At 41.3% G+C, this 14,218-nt stretch overlaps 1 protein-coding gene across 1 annotated transcript in view; it reads right to left on the reverse strand.

The window, feature by feature from the left end:
• ppil2 (peptidylprolyl isomerase (cyclophilin)-like 2) overlaps window positions 1-13,837 on the reverse strand; it is a 39,769-nt gene extending 25,932 nt beyond the window's left edge. The window contains exons 1-9 of the mRNA XM_083526714.1: window positions 13,654-13,837; window positions 13,291-13,340; window positions 11,091-11,136; window positions 9,792-9,854; window positions 9,132-9,183; window positions 2,930-2,981; window positions 2,733-2,824; window positions 2,535-2,624; window positions 51-126 (exon numbers count right to left, since the gene is read on the reverse strand). Of these exons, the coding sequence (XP_083382840.1) occupies window positions 51-126; window positions 2,535-2,624; window positions 2,733-2,824; window positions 2,930-2,981; window positions 9,132-9,183; window positions 9,792-9,854; window positions 11,091-11,136; window positions 13,291-13,340; window positions 13,654-13,685 (553 nt within the window). The 5' untranslated portion in view covers window positions 13,686-13,837. The remainder of the gene's footprint in view (window positions 1-50; window positions 127-2,534; window positions 2,625-2,732; window positions 2,825-2,929; window positions 2,982-9,131; window positions 9,184-9,791; window positions 9,855-11,090; window positions 11,137-13,290; window positions 13,341-13,653) is intronic.
• Window positions 13,838-14,218: the final 381 nt, after the last annotated feature.

The raw sequence follows: 14,218 nt of genomic DNA on the forward strand, positions 1-14,218 counted from the left end.
AGGAATAAGACACAGGGTGAAGCCATTATCAAATTCACAGCAAAACTCACCTGGATCCAAAACCTTCATGTTGTTTTTCACGTGGAAAAAATTTGAGACGTTGAATTTATCCAGATTTGTCGGGTCCTGGAAAAAAGAAGGGGGGGGGGGGGTTACTTTTTCAAGATTGTGTGTACATTTTAGCTTTTTTCACCATAAGGCAAACATCTTGGCTAATATTTACACAGGTCTGCGTCAGCCACTTTTATTTAGTTACATAGAAATATACTATATACACATATTACACTGTGTGTGCTCAGGGTATATACACAAACACGCTACATGAACAAAAGTTTGTGGACACTTCATTATTATTGGTTTGCGCTTTGGGAACATCTAATTGCACATTTAGTCCTCGTTAGCAGTTATAATAACCTCCACTCTTCTGGGAAGATGTTCTAGTGCGTTTGTGTAGACGTGTGCTCATCCATTCATAAGGGTGTTAGTAAAGTCAGGTAGTGATGTAGGTGAGGAGGCCTGGGGTGCAGTCAGCGTTTCAGATCTTAGTTCAATAGGGTTGGAGCTCAATAGCAGGAGATCTTCCACTCCGAACTTGTGTAAAGCATATATTCATAAAGCTGGCTTTGTGCACCTCAACAGAAAGTCAGGTGTCTGAATACTTTTGTCCATATAGTGTACATGTACACAATCTTATACACACACACAGTACAGTAGCAAAAGAGCAGTGAGGGTATCAGTGGGACAAATCAGTTTTGGCTGTGGGCACGAGCGTGATGGGAATGTGATACAGCTGACTGGAGAGTTTGGGCGCTTGTCCAGGAACACAAATAGTCAAACCCCTGTCATGTCTCTGTATCCGCGCGCGCACACACACACACACCAACCCAACAATCAGTGAATCAGAGCCAAACAGGTCAAACAGTGAAACATGACTCCAGCCGGGCACTCACTCACTCACTCACACACTCACACACTCACACACTCACACACTCACACACTCACACACTCACACACACACACACTCACACACACACACACACACACACTCACACACTCACACACACACACACACACACACACACACACACACACACACACCCTTTTTTCCAGAATAAACCTCCCCGAAATATTTTCCAGTCCCACAATAAAAGGCCACATTTTTTCCAATCCCAAAATAACACCCGGACCTATTAACAGACTTCGGCATTCACCCTCCTGAACCCCAAAGTCCTGAACCCATTCCTCTCTCAGTGTCGGCACTCGGTCAGAATGAACCCGAGCTTCACATGATCCAGTCTCCTTCACTCCATCACCAGCTCCAACCCATTCAACACCCCCCCCGCGCCCCACACACACACTTATCCCACCGACATCGCTCTCTAAAACACCCTCAGTGCATTCTTGAGTTATATTTTTTTTTTCCCAACACCAGTGTGATCCTCAGTTTGGTACTGTCCAGTTTTAAATGACCCCTCCAGCGCAGACCGTGACCTACTGTATGTATATAACTAGACTGTGGATGAAAAGTTCATGTGATTAAAAAATGAATAAGTAATCAAATTAAATTAAATCAATCGAGCCGCACTTCTACAGCAGGGATCTGTTTTTGATGAACCCATGCAAGCTGTACCATCAGTGTAGCCTCGGATTCCTATTCGATACGGAATTGGGTCAATACCAGACTACCGATAAGCTTCAGAACAAACAACACGATTATCCACACTTGCATTGTTTTATTTCAAAACATTTTCGCCACACCAGTTTTGAAATGTAAATCTGAATATGGATAATCCCTCCGTAAACACTAGGCTGGAAAAGGGTTTCGATGTCAGTATGAGGAACGAGGAAGAGACATGGACTCAGACACCCAGAAGCAGCCCATTCACCATAGTGATGTGTGGGAAGACCCCAGGGAAAAAAAATAAAAATTTTAAAGTGTCACAGGGCTGTGATCAAATTTATAGTGAAAGATTTTTGCCACCACATCACCACAGCTTGAGTGGTCAAGCTGGTTCAGGTATAGTAAGCGATAGAGAAGTTGGCCTAATTGCTAGAGAGGCCAGATTTCATTACTTGCTGTTGTGCTCCTATGTGCATGCTTTCATGTTGTGCTGTGGTGTGCTGAGGAATTTTAAAAAACTAGATTTTTTGCCATATTGCTCAGCCCTCAGTACAGGTATCAGTAGCAGTATCGGTGTCTGTACCTGTATCGATAAAATGTAAACGATACCCATCCCATGAGTGAAATTCAATCCACCTTATTATGCATAATTCTGTGCGTTCTTTTCTGGTCATACAGAGTTGTTATTTAAGTTACTATACACTTCCTGTCAGCCAAAACCAGTCTAACACTTTTTCTCTGTCCTCAGGATTGGATGTTCCATGTTTTTTGTTTTTCGCACCATCAGTTTCGTTTTAACTTGAGAGACTACTGTGTGTAGAAAACCTGCATGCAGTGCCAAAACTACACACTATAAAAATAACTTACTATATATATACATATGGTGTACACACACACACACACGAATGCCCACCTGCAATGTGATGATGTCCTGGCGAGTAAAAGGCTCATCAGTCAGCAGGTCTTTAAAATTCTTTGTCTTGATGTTGAGCTGCTCTACAGCCTGGAGGACACACACAGGATTAAACACACACAAACACACACACACACACACACACACACACACACACACAAACACACACAGAGCCATTTCCTTGTCATAGTAACACACCTCGTACGAGAAGACATTGCCGGTGACTTTGTTGGCTACGATGTGTGAATTATTAGTGAAGACATTGTACAGGACGGGGCAGTGGTACTTCCCTGAAAAAAAGAAAAAAAAAACACACACAAATGAAATTGATATTTAATACATTTTCTTAGATTAGTCAATTATTTTTATATCTTTCTCAGGAAAATCTATTCCACCTTCACTGTTCTTGCTGATGTTGAGCTTGATGAGGGACTTGGCCTCGAGTTTCTAGAAACAGAAGAGAAGAGGTGATCGGGAGAGGGACAGAGTTTGGGTAAACAGATCATCATTCAATACTTGTGAATGCGGCCGCCGTTGTTTTCGGCTCATTAACTCCGACACGCGGGCCGACAGCTCATTTATACGCTCGGCTTCATTATTAGATCGCTAACGTCGAGTTTAGAAGCTCAGGATACGACGATACATTGGGAAAAGGTCGATATAGAGACTTTCAAGGCGGTATCAAAAAGTTGAGACTTGTACATTTACACACCATCACCTTCAAAATAGTCCCCTTGCACAGCGATACAGCGCTCCCAGAGTTCCTGCCTCTTCTGCAATATGGTTTTCAAAGCCTGTGTCTCCGCAATTTTTCAATGCGGTGACCTTTGAGCTGGATCTTCATCTTCGGAAAGAGGTCGAAGTTCGCAGGAGCCAAATCTGGCGAGGAGGGTAGGTGTGGAAGTGAGATCTTATTGTTACCAGTGAAAAGCTTGTGTGTGAGGAGAGCTCGATGACGAGGTGACAAGACAATGTCTTTAGGCACACCGATTTAAGGTCAGTGCTCCCTGTGACTGCGCATGCAGCCTTGTGCTGCCATCTGCTGGCGTGTTACAAAACTAGTCTTGAAACTTTTTTTATACCATCTCGCACACAAGACAAGCTTTTCATTCACTACTTTATTCCCAGTTTTAAAAAACGCCAAGTAGAAAAGATAAAGGATCTGCCAGTACAGACATTAAAAAGCACCACATATTCCCGGTTTTCACCATGGAAAGTTTGCAGTCTTGAAAATTCCTTGAATTTCTCAACCCTAATCTGCACTAGCAATAACAATGTCCTCCTGTGACCTGAAAAACTACACACAACTGCCAACTTCTCATTCGAATAGCCAACTGAAATACCAGCGTCAGAGAGGGCTAAAGTACCATGTTCTCTTTTTTGGAGGGAGTGATGGCATGCTTTTTTCCCACCTATCAATCACGGGAATCAAAATATCTCATGAGGAGAGCTGACAACATGGGTATTAGCCAGGAATAAATCTGGAAAGAAAATTCCCTATTCCCTACAACACTTGCGCAATTAAAAATTATAGAGCGGGTCATTTTTTTTAGCTCCGACAGCTGCTTTTTTTTTTTTAGATAACGGACACGACATTAAGTGATGTAGATCATGGATTCGGCTTTGAATATTTCGCATTCGCAATCGACGATTGTGTGCTTGGCATAAATCTCGACTACTGCTGTAGTTTGGAAATAAAAAAAAATAAAAAGATTTTGCATGCTTGATGATCTCTGCCCTACTGCTTAATTAACGTCTCCTACTAGTGAAGTGGCTGCTTGACTCGGCGAGAGCTGATATTTAATTTGAAAGGATTTTGAAGATGTTGCAGTGCAGCAGAATGAATGAGAGTCTCCGTAAAAAGAAAATTATTTACTGAGATCAGCAATGCAGGTAAGCTTGATTTTATTCAAGACTCTCTTTGTACACTTTATGGACAAAAATATTGGGAAACCTGACGTTTCCAGCCACATGAGGTTCTTTCACCAAAGTGTTTTACCACAGAAGTTGGAGGCACACAATTGTAAAGGACGTCTTTGGAAAACAGGAAAGTTTCCCTTTACTTCAACCAGAAGGCCCAAACCTGTTCCAGCATGGCACTGCTTTAAAAAATGGGTTGGAGTAAACCATCTTGAGTGTCCTGCAACAGAGCTCTGACCTCAACCCTATTCAACGGTATAATCACATTCAGCAGTGGTTTCCTTCCTTTTTTATTTGCTCAGAGAACGTCAGTGTAACACGAGAACCAAGCGCCCGTGAAGTCACATCCCATCGTCGTTCTGCCACTAATAGATTTCCAGCTAATTGCATTCTGCTCCGAGTCGATAGCGCATCTGATATGAAAGCTCTCGTCCCTTGATCCTCTGACATCACTTAAATGCTGGTGATGTAATGTTTGGAAAATGGAATAAGAGCACACCAAGAGATGGGAAATGAGAGCTTATTAGCTTGTGATGAGCATCTGAGACGATCTCTGAATAAGAACGCTGCAGCAGCAGCACAGAGATCTGCAGAATACGCCGTGTGACATCATTTCCTGTTGATGTGCGTGACACTGCGAATTCTGATGCGAAAAGCCAACTCTTAAATCATCTCAAGTTAGACTTTGTGCTTGTGTAACACTTGTGTAAAACCCAAACACTAAACTGTTTGGGTTTTTTGTTGAAGGTTCTTAAACAAATCCCTTGCTTCAATTCAATCTGGGGGGGGGGAAAGGGATGCGGCGGAACTTTAGTCCTTTACACTACTATCCAGCTTTCTTGACTCCTCATATGTACGCTCAGCTCATACAGGTAAGCTTCCGAAGCAATGATGATGATGAAATCGCAGACGTGGTCAGAAGAGCACCAGTTAGCAATGTTAATCTCGAAACTTTTTAATAATTCAGTTCAATTCATTTTTATTTGTATAGCGCTTTTAACAATGAACATTGTCTCAAGGCAGCTTTACACAGATAATACCACCTCGTATATGTTCTCCTGAGTGGCACAATTTTTTGTCCTTTTTGTTTTACTTCTGTTACTTGATGAGTCCAAGATGGAGTGATAAAAAAAAGCTCTCGCCCCCAATCACTGCAACACAAAGCAATCCTGATAACTGCTTAAGTCCTTTACATTGTCCAGCTCTCTTGCCTCCTCAGATACTCTCTGCTTACACAGATCAGCTACCGAAATCCAAACTATTTCCGTCTATACTACTACACCGCTGAAATATGATGTTGAAAACCATTGCATGAGGAAAGATATAAAAGAACATGGTTTTTCAACTTTTTTTTCTTCTTCTATGAGCCAACACCATTGAATCTGCAATAGCAATAACAATATGCACCTGCGACATAAAAAACAACAACTGCTAACTTCTCACTGGGATTTCGGAAACACAGCACCAACCTACAATGCAGCAACGGCATCCCTGAACTATTGACACATTAAAGATGTCTACACTGAAATTCATAAGTAATGCTTGGAGTGATACTGTAGCAGGACCGGTTTACAGGATGTCTTTCCAGTGTGGTGAGACAAAAAGTAATGTGATGGTGAGCAAGGACCTCTCTTCACTACTGTACACACACACACACACACACACACACACACACACACACACACACACACACACACACACACACACACACACACACACACACACTCTCTGCACACAGTTTTTCCACAGCTGCTACTGATACTAGCAAACTGTGCGTTTGTGTGCAAACTGTGTAAAACAAGTCCAGACATGTTCCTGTCCTTAAGACCAGACTGCTGCTTCAAATCCCTCTCTCACACCCTCGACTGATCAATCAGGAATGTTCCTGTCGGGACGGCCCAGCTGTACACACACACACACACACACACACACACACACACACACACACACACAGGGTAACAAAGGCATGCCTGGACATGTAGAGAAACCTTGTGGACATGTAGAGAAACCTCCAGACCGACACAAACAAATGTGTAACACATGGCAAACCCAAACATACTCAGTGTTCAATAAATTGATTGGTTAAAAAAAATAATAATAAAAAATAATAAAATGTATAATACCCTCCCTCCCCAGGTGCACTGAACAAATGCTATGTCTGGTTTGAGGTGCAGAACAACATGGTGGCGAGGAAGACCACCCCTCCTCCCAGCGACCAGTTGCTCTGTATATCTTGACGAAAACTCTATGCAGTGTTATCCCACAGAGGTCTGCTGGACCATACAACATTCGAGGCAAAGTGCTCAGGTAAAGCGCAGAACAGCTAGCAGTCTTCACAGACTTCTTCCACCTCTCCCTGAGGAGCACCTTTGTTCCTATGTGCTTCAAGACAATGACCATCGTCCCAGTGCCAAAGAAGTGTCCAGTCTCCTGCCTCAACGACTATCGTCCTGTCGCACTCGCATCAATCGTGATGAAGTTTTTCGAGAGACTCGTCATGAGGCACATCAAGACCCAGCTACCACCCACACTGGACCCTATGCTGTTTGTTTATCGTCTTAACCGTTCCACGGATGATGCCATCTCCACAACCCTCCATCTGGCCCTCACTCACCTGGACAATAAGGACACATGCGTACGAATGCTGTTTAGAGACTTCAGTTCAGCATTCAACACAATCATCCCTCAGCACCTGATTGAAAAACTGAGCCTACTGGGCCTGATGACCTCCCTCTGCAACTGGGTCCTGGACTTCCTGACCGGGAGACATCAGTCAATCTGGATCGGGAACAGCATCTCCAGCACCATCACACTGAGCACTGGGGCCCCTCAGGGCTGTGTGCTCAGCCCACTGCTGTTCACTCTGCTGACTCATGACTGTGTAGCAATGCACAGCTCGAACCACATCATCAGCAGGAATGACGAGTCAACATACAGAGAGGAGGTGCTACAGTTAACAGCCTGGTGTGGAGGCAACAACCTGTGTCTGAACGTTGACAAAACCAAAAAGATGGTTGTTGACTTTAGGAGAACACAGAGCGGACATTCTCCACTGATCATCAATGGATCCTCTGTGGAGATAGTTAAGAGCACCAAATTCCTGTGTGTTCATCTGGCGAAGAACTTCACCTGGTCACTTCACAGCAGCTTAATCACCACCTCTACTTCCTGAGAAGGCTGAGGAAAGCCCATCTCCCTCCCCTATCCTAACCATGTTCTAGAGAGGAACCGTCAAGAGCATCCTGAGCAGCTGCATCACTGCCAAGTTTGGGAACTGCACCGTCTCGGATCGTAAGACAGCTCAGAAGATGATAGGAGTCTCTCTCCCCTCGATTATGAAAACATTTACACCACATGCTGTTGGCTTTGCCGATGACCCACACACACACACACACACACACACACACTCCTCACTCTCCTACCATCAGGAAAGAAGTTCTGAAGCATTCGGGCCTCACATCCAGACTTTGCAACAGTTTTTTCCTCAAACCATTAGGTTCCTCAACACACAGAACTGAACAGTAAAAACACACACACACACACACACACACACACTCAACTGTGTGTTACTGAATTGTTACAACCTGATCTTAACACACACATTAATTTCACTTTGTACACATCCATGTCTTCAGCACCATCCATATTATATTAATATACTGTTTACATGCTGCTTTGCACCTCTTGATTGCTGCTATCGCCGTTTTCACACAACATTGTGTTCAAGTTTACAAATACACTCTTGTTTATAGTTCTCTCTTTTGCACATTGTACTGCAGAACACATTACACAATGGGTTTACTGGTGGTGTTCTGTGTGTCTGTGCGACACGGTCTTGTGTTGTCTGCACTGTTTGTACTCGGTTGCACTCGATGCACTTTATGTGGCGAGGACACTTGTTTTAGTCCTTAACTCCGTGTTCTGTGTGTAGCTTTATGTTGTGTGATGTCGCTCTATGTTGTTTTATGTAGCACCAGGGTTCCCATTTCACTGTGTGAGTTCTTGACTTGAAATCATTTGTTTGACTGTTACAGATTGAGTTTTTTGTGAATGGAAAGTTCAGGAACAAAAACCATGACTGGCTCCAATAAATAGAATAAAACAGATTATATTCTGCGTATCTTCCAACATTTTCCACAACCTGGTCACCTGCCCATTTCCACTCACCAGTTACTTCACACAAGCATCTGGGGAAGCTGAGCGACACTATGGCTTTACTGTTTAGCAAGATACCAATAGAAAAGTTTATTTTCAATTCTTAAATCGTTCTCATTAGCTTATATTAATTACATTTCACTTTGTGCGAGTGTGTTTATTACTAGAGGGGGTAAATTCCTTTCATGACTAATTGAAGTAATGCGTGTGTGTACAGATGTTTTGAATTAAACAGGCTGTACCAGCATGACTACGTTAACCAGCTCACGATTCAGGATCGTAGACATGAAGTGCAACAGCTGGCACACCTGACGCTATTGTGCTTCAAAACACATCACTCGTCTTCCTGTTACATAAACCTGCTTCCTCCCCACTCATCTCCAGGTTCCCTGGATGCTCGCTCGGTGGAGCTAGGGCGCCCTCTCCTGGCTATCATTTGTTTTTCAGCATTTCATGAAATGTCAGAGATACAGAATAAGAGGGTTTTTTTTCCCTTTGTGTTGTTTTTGGAAAAAAAAATACCTCTCCTGAGATGGGGTCCGTTCCAAACTTCTTAATCCAGGGAACGATGCTCCTGTAGAGGGAAAGCAGATGATTTAGTTCATAAGATTTAAGCAACACAGACACTGGGGGTCTAAACGTTTAGAAGCGAATGGGTCTGATGTGAATAAGTATTTCAGGATCATAAGACAAAAGACTATACAATATAGGGACAAACATTTATGGACACCTGGCCATAATATTGTGCTTTTTGAGCATTCAACATTTAAAGAGGAACGTGGCTTTAGTGATTCGCCTCTAGAGGCCGCCAGAAGCCGGACAAACAATCGGTATGGACTTTTGCAGTTTGCGATAATTCGCATAATTAACTGATCGGCAAAACAGATTAATCGGACGACCTCTAATCATCATTATTAAAGCTTCTTTAATGTTGTCCTTAAGCTATACAGCTAATGATGCTAACAAGTAGTGTTACTTTTAAGTGTTGAATCAGTGGCCTTCAGTCACATTATATAGACAAATCATTTATTCTGGCTATAATGTTCCTATTATCATTTTTGTCACAAGACTCTTTGCTTAATCAATTCTAACATTACTCTTAAAACACAGATCTAACAATAGAATGATGTTAATGAGTCAAACACTTATCTATTACAACTATCATGAGCCCGATATACTTACATGAGATCAAACACCACACCGTCACTGGTACACATGGGATACTCGAACGGCTGGAGAGACAAACTGCAGAAACAGACATCGTAAACATCAAAATCATTGAGATGGTCATTAAAATAAAACAGTCATTAATTCTTTAATGTGGTACGAATCTAATAATGAAGCTGTTGGTGTTAATTCCTTGTGCCTTTTTTTCCCCTCATTTTAATGCTTTTTTTTTAAGGCAGATTTCATCTGAGGGCATTTTTTTTTATATATTATATATTTTATATATATTTAGCTCAGTGGGGTCTATAGAAAACTTACATTTACCCTTACATTTGACTTTTATAGTTTTTGAGAGACACACGCATGTTACTTTTGTTCACAAGCAACACACTGGGTCATTAATGGCCAAATAAATATATAAAATGTACAGATTTTTCCTCATTATTTTCATCGCAAAATCTCCCCTTGGCATGAATGCCTGCTGTACACACACTTGCCATTCTGGACAATTTGTTTCTCCAAAAGTTTAGCTGTAATAGTGTTCATGCGTCTTATAAAACATGCCAAAGATGTTCTTCACTGGGTTTTTGTTTTTTCTTCTCTTGTGATTCCGTTCATCTCAGAGCAGTTATTAGAGGACTTAAGTGTGGTGACTGGGCAGGCCATTCCACGATACATGCTCTTTAAATAGCGCTTACAGAGCCTACGTGCGCGTCGCATTTTTCTATGGTGCAGTCGGTTCCAATTATCCACAGTCAAGACGAAATTGCATGGTGTTGAAGTATGGAATGGTTGCCATGTTGGTTCCTTTCACCTGGAATTCACCTCCAAATCTTCCCTGCTCAAAAACATCCCCAAATCATTAAAGTTCCACCATCAAATTTGACTGTGGACGTGAGGCGGTCTGCTCTTCATCTCAACATCTTCTCTCCTAGAGCCAAAAGTGTCATATTTGGACTCCACGGAACCTTTCTCCAGTCGTTCGCTGTCCAATTTGTTTCGAGTTTTTGTCTTTTACATGGTATTTTGCATAGAAACCAAAGAAACATGCATGTGCTTTAAAAACCTTGGTGTTCATATCCATAACCACATTCTACATGTCTTCCAGGTTATTTACACAAATAAAAAGTCTTTCACCTTTTACATTTCTCTTATGTTATAATATTAAAATTAGGAGGTTCCAGGAAACATGGACAAAATTTGGCATCAGATCTGCAATTTGCATATAGGACCTAAATGTCATGTTAGGTCTAAAGTGCATTTTGTACAACAAAAACAAAAACAACAACAATCCCATCACACCATCAAACTCACCTGCAATGGTCGAAGGGCAATCGCCTGAAATTGGACTTGGGAATTTCTGTAAAAATAAATTAATCAATAAATAAAACATGCAAATTATTATTTTTCTAAACAGATAAAAGTATTTGTAACTTTTATCACAAACTTGGAGGCATGTTCTAGCATCTGTGCACAACGCCAACTCCACGAAACATATAGTGTACATGGGTTGTAGTGAAAGATCTCCCGCTACAGCTCTCTGAACTCAATCCTACTAAACACCTTTGTGATGAATATGGACATTGACTGCACCCCAGGCCTCCTCACCTTCATCACACCACAAATCTCCATAAGCACACGCCAAAATCTAGTGGAACATCTTCCCAGAAGAGTGAAGGATATTATATGAGCAAATGAGGACTAGATAACGGTAGATATGATATCCTCGAGTTGTTAATCAGTATCCAGCTTTTATTTAACACTCATTTCTGACAGCAAGGTCTAAGAGATCATGAACAACATGGACCTAGTTTTAATTTTGGCCTTTTTTAACTGCAAGAATAAAAAAAAACTGTTGCAATGTCACTGTCCAGGAAATAAATGAAATAGCCTATAGCCATATAAATAGACATCTAGATAGACAGACAGAAAGAAACAAATGGATAGATAGCTGCAGTATCTCACAAAAGTTAGTCACCTTTCAGCAACCGTTTTAGTATCTCTTCTAAAGAGACGATACTATAGAAATGAAACTTGGATATATCTTAGAGGAGTCAATGTGCAGTTTGTGTAGCAGATTTATTGTCCTCTAAAAATACCAACATACAGCCATTATTTTTTAAATAACTGCCAACACAAGTGAGTACACAATAAGTGATAACAGCTGTACATGTCCTATTCATCATGTTTATGTTTTTGTCTGATTAACAGGACCATTCATATTTGTGTATCTTGTACTAGAGCTGTTCAAATTTGGTGATTTAAGTTCAATTCTCTCATACTGACCACTGGATGTTCAACATGACACCTCATGATTAACACTGAGGATTTGAGAATTAGAATTGTTGATCTCTACAAAGATGCTGAGGCTATAAGAAGATCAGGAACACCCTGAAACTGAGTTACAGTACAGTGGTCAGGGTCATACAGAGGTTTTCAAGACGGTTTCCACTCGGAACAGGGTCCATCAAAGAAGAGGAGTCCTCATGCTGTGCGTCAGGTGCAGAAGCTGCTTCAAAAAACAGACTCATGAGTGCTGCATTGCTTTAGAGGTTGCAGAAGCGGAAGATCTGCTCGTCAGTGTTCAGAACGTACGCCGAACACTGCAACAAGTCGCTTTGCAGGCCGTTAGTGCAGAAGGAGCCTCTTCTGAAGCTGCTCACAAGAAAACCCGCAAACAGTTTGCTGAAGACGACCTGTACAAGAGCATGAATTACTGGAACCATGTCCTGTGGTCTGGTGAGACTAAGATAAACTTGTTCGCCTCAGATGGTGTTCAGCATGTGTGGTGACGCCCTGGTGAGGAGAAACAAGAAAGTTGTGTCTTGCCTACAGTCAAGCATGGTGGTGGTAACATCATGGTCTGGGGCTGCATGAGTGCTGGTGGTACTGTGGAGCTTCAGTTCACATGTTGGATTCCAACATGTACTGTGACATTTTGAAGAAGAACATGATGCCCTCCCTTCAGAAACTGGGCCAAACAGCAGTTTTCCAACATGAAAATGACCCCAAACACACCACCAAGATGAGAACTGCCTTTTTGAGGAAGCTGAAGATGATGGAGGGGCCAAGTATGTCTCCAGACCCAAACTATATTGAGCACCTTTGGGGCTCCTCAAGCATAAGGTGAAAAAGCACCATGTGTCTGACATCCAGCAGCTCCGTGAGGTCATTATGGAGGAGTGGAAGAGGATCCCAGCAACAACCTGTGCAGCTCTAATGAATTCCACACCCAGGAGGATTAATGCAGCGTCAGATAACACTGATGCTCATACAGAATATTGACACATTGGACACAGTTTTCAAATGTTAACAGCCATCAAGAAAATAATGGCTGTATGTTGAGTTCTTTTCAGAGGAATATACATACAAGCTGCACATTGACGACTCTAAAATATATCCAAGTTTCATTTCTATAGTATTGTCCCTTGAGAACAGATAGATAGATAGATAGATAGATAGATAGATAGATAGATAGATAGATAGATAGATAGATAAAAAAAAGAAAGAATACCTGCTCTCTTCCCTCCATAGAAATTCGTGTACTCTGCACATGTGATGTACCTGAGAGTGAAGACCAGGAAGTAACGTTCATATTAATTAATTTACAGTATTTAATTAAACTTCTATTCTTTAAGTAAATAGACAATAAAAACACTGTTCAAACACAACTTCCTATTACATTTTGATGCACAATAAACTTGTATTATAATTTAATAATTTAAACTCTTATAAAAAAGGAGCTTTTTAAATTTGTATTAAGATTTTTGAAGAAAATCTCAATGTGACGCACAGCTAGCGCATTAGCATTTAGCTCCCTTTAGAGAAAACCGAGCAAGCAAACCAATAAAAACAAAAACATTCGCTTTCGACTTACATCTTATCTTTTTGGTGTTGTCGTTTCCCCATTTTGAAAACAATACGCACAAAAGCTAACAAATCAATGCACAAATCCTTTGCGTAAAATTATAACAACAACAACACTCCACTTCCGGAACTAACGTTAGCCAGCTGTTCGACGGTTAAATGCGTCCGTGCGGAACAGCGCCGTGTTGTTCTTCGTTCTCCTTTACTTCTTCTTCATCGCCTTCATTAAAAAAAAAATTTCATCAAAGTATAAAGAAGTTGTTCTTTCCTAAAACAAGGTGGACTGTTGTTTCATTCCTAAACCAGGACTGAATATCTATCCAGAATCGTGAAGGAATAATTAGGAAAACGATAAGAGACATTTGAGAGAATACAATTATTTAGCAAAATGACATCAAATAATAATAAAGTGCATGAAGGGAAGATTGTTTATTGATTCCTGGTGGTTTTGTAATGGTTTGTAATGGAAGGTGTTTTCCCCTCATGTTAGTGAGCAGATATACCCAAACATTTTCCTCTGAAGGGCCAAAAAGTTGTTTGATTGAGGGTTAATGACCAAAAGTAAAATGTTACAT

The sequence above is a fragment of the Silurus aristotelis genome (assembly GCF_946808225.1).
Source record: "Silurus aristotelis genome assembly, chromosome: 23".
Classification (NCBI taxonomy): domain Eukaryota; kingdom Metazoa; phylum Chordata; class Actinopteri; order Siluriformes; family Siluridae; genus Silurus; species Silurus aristotelis.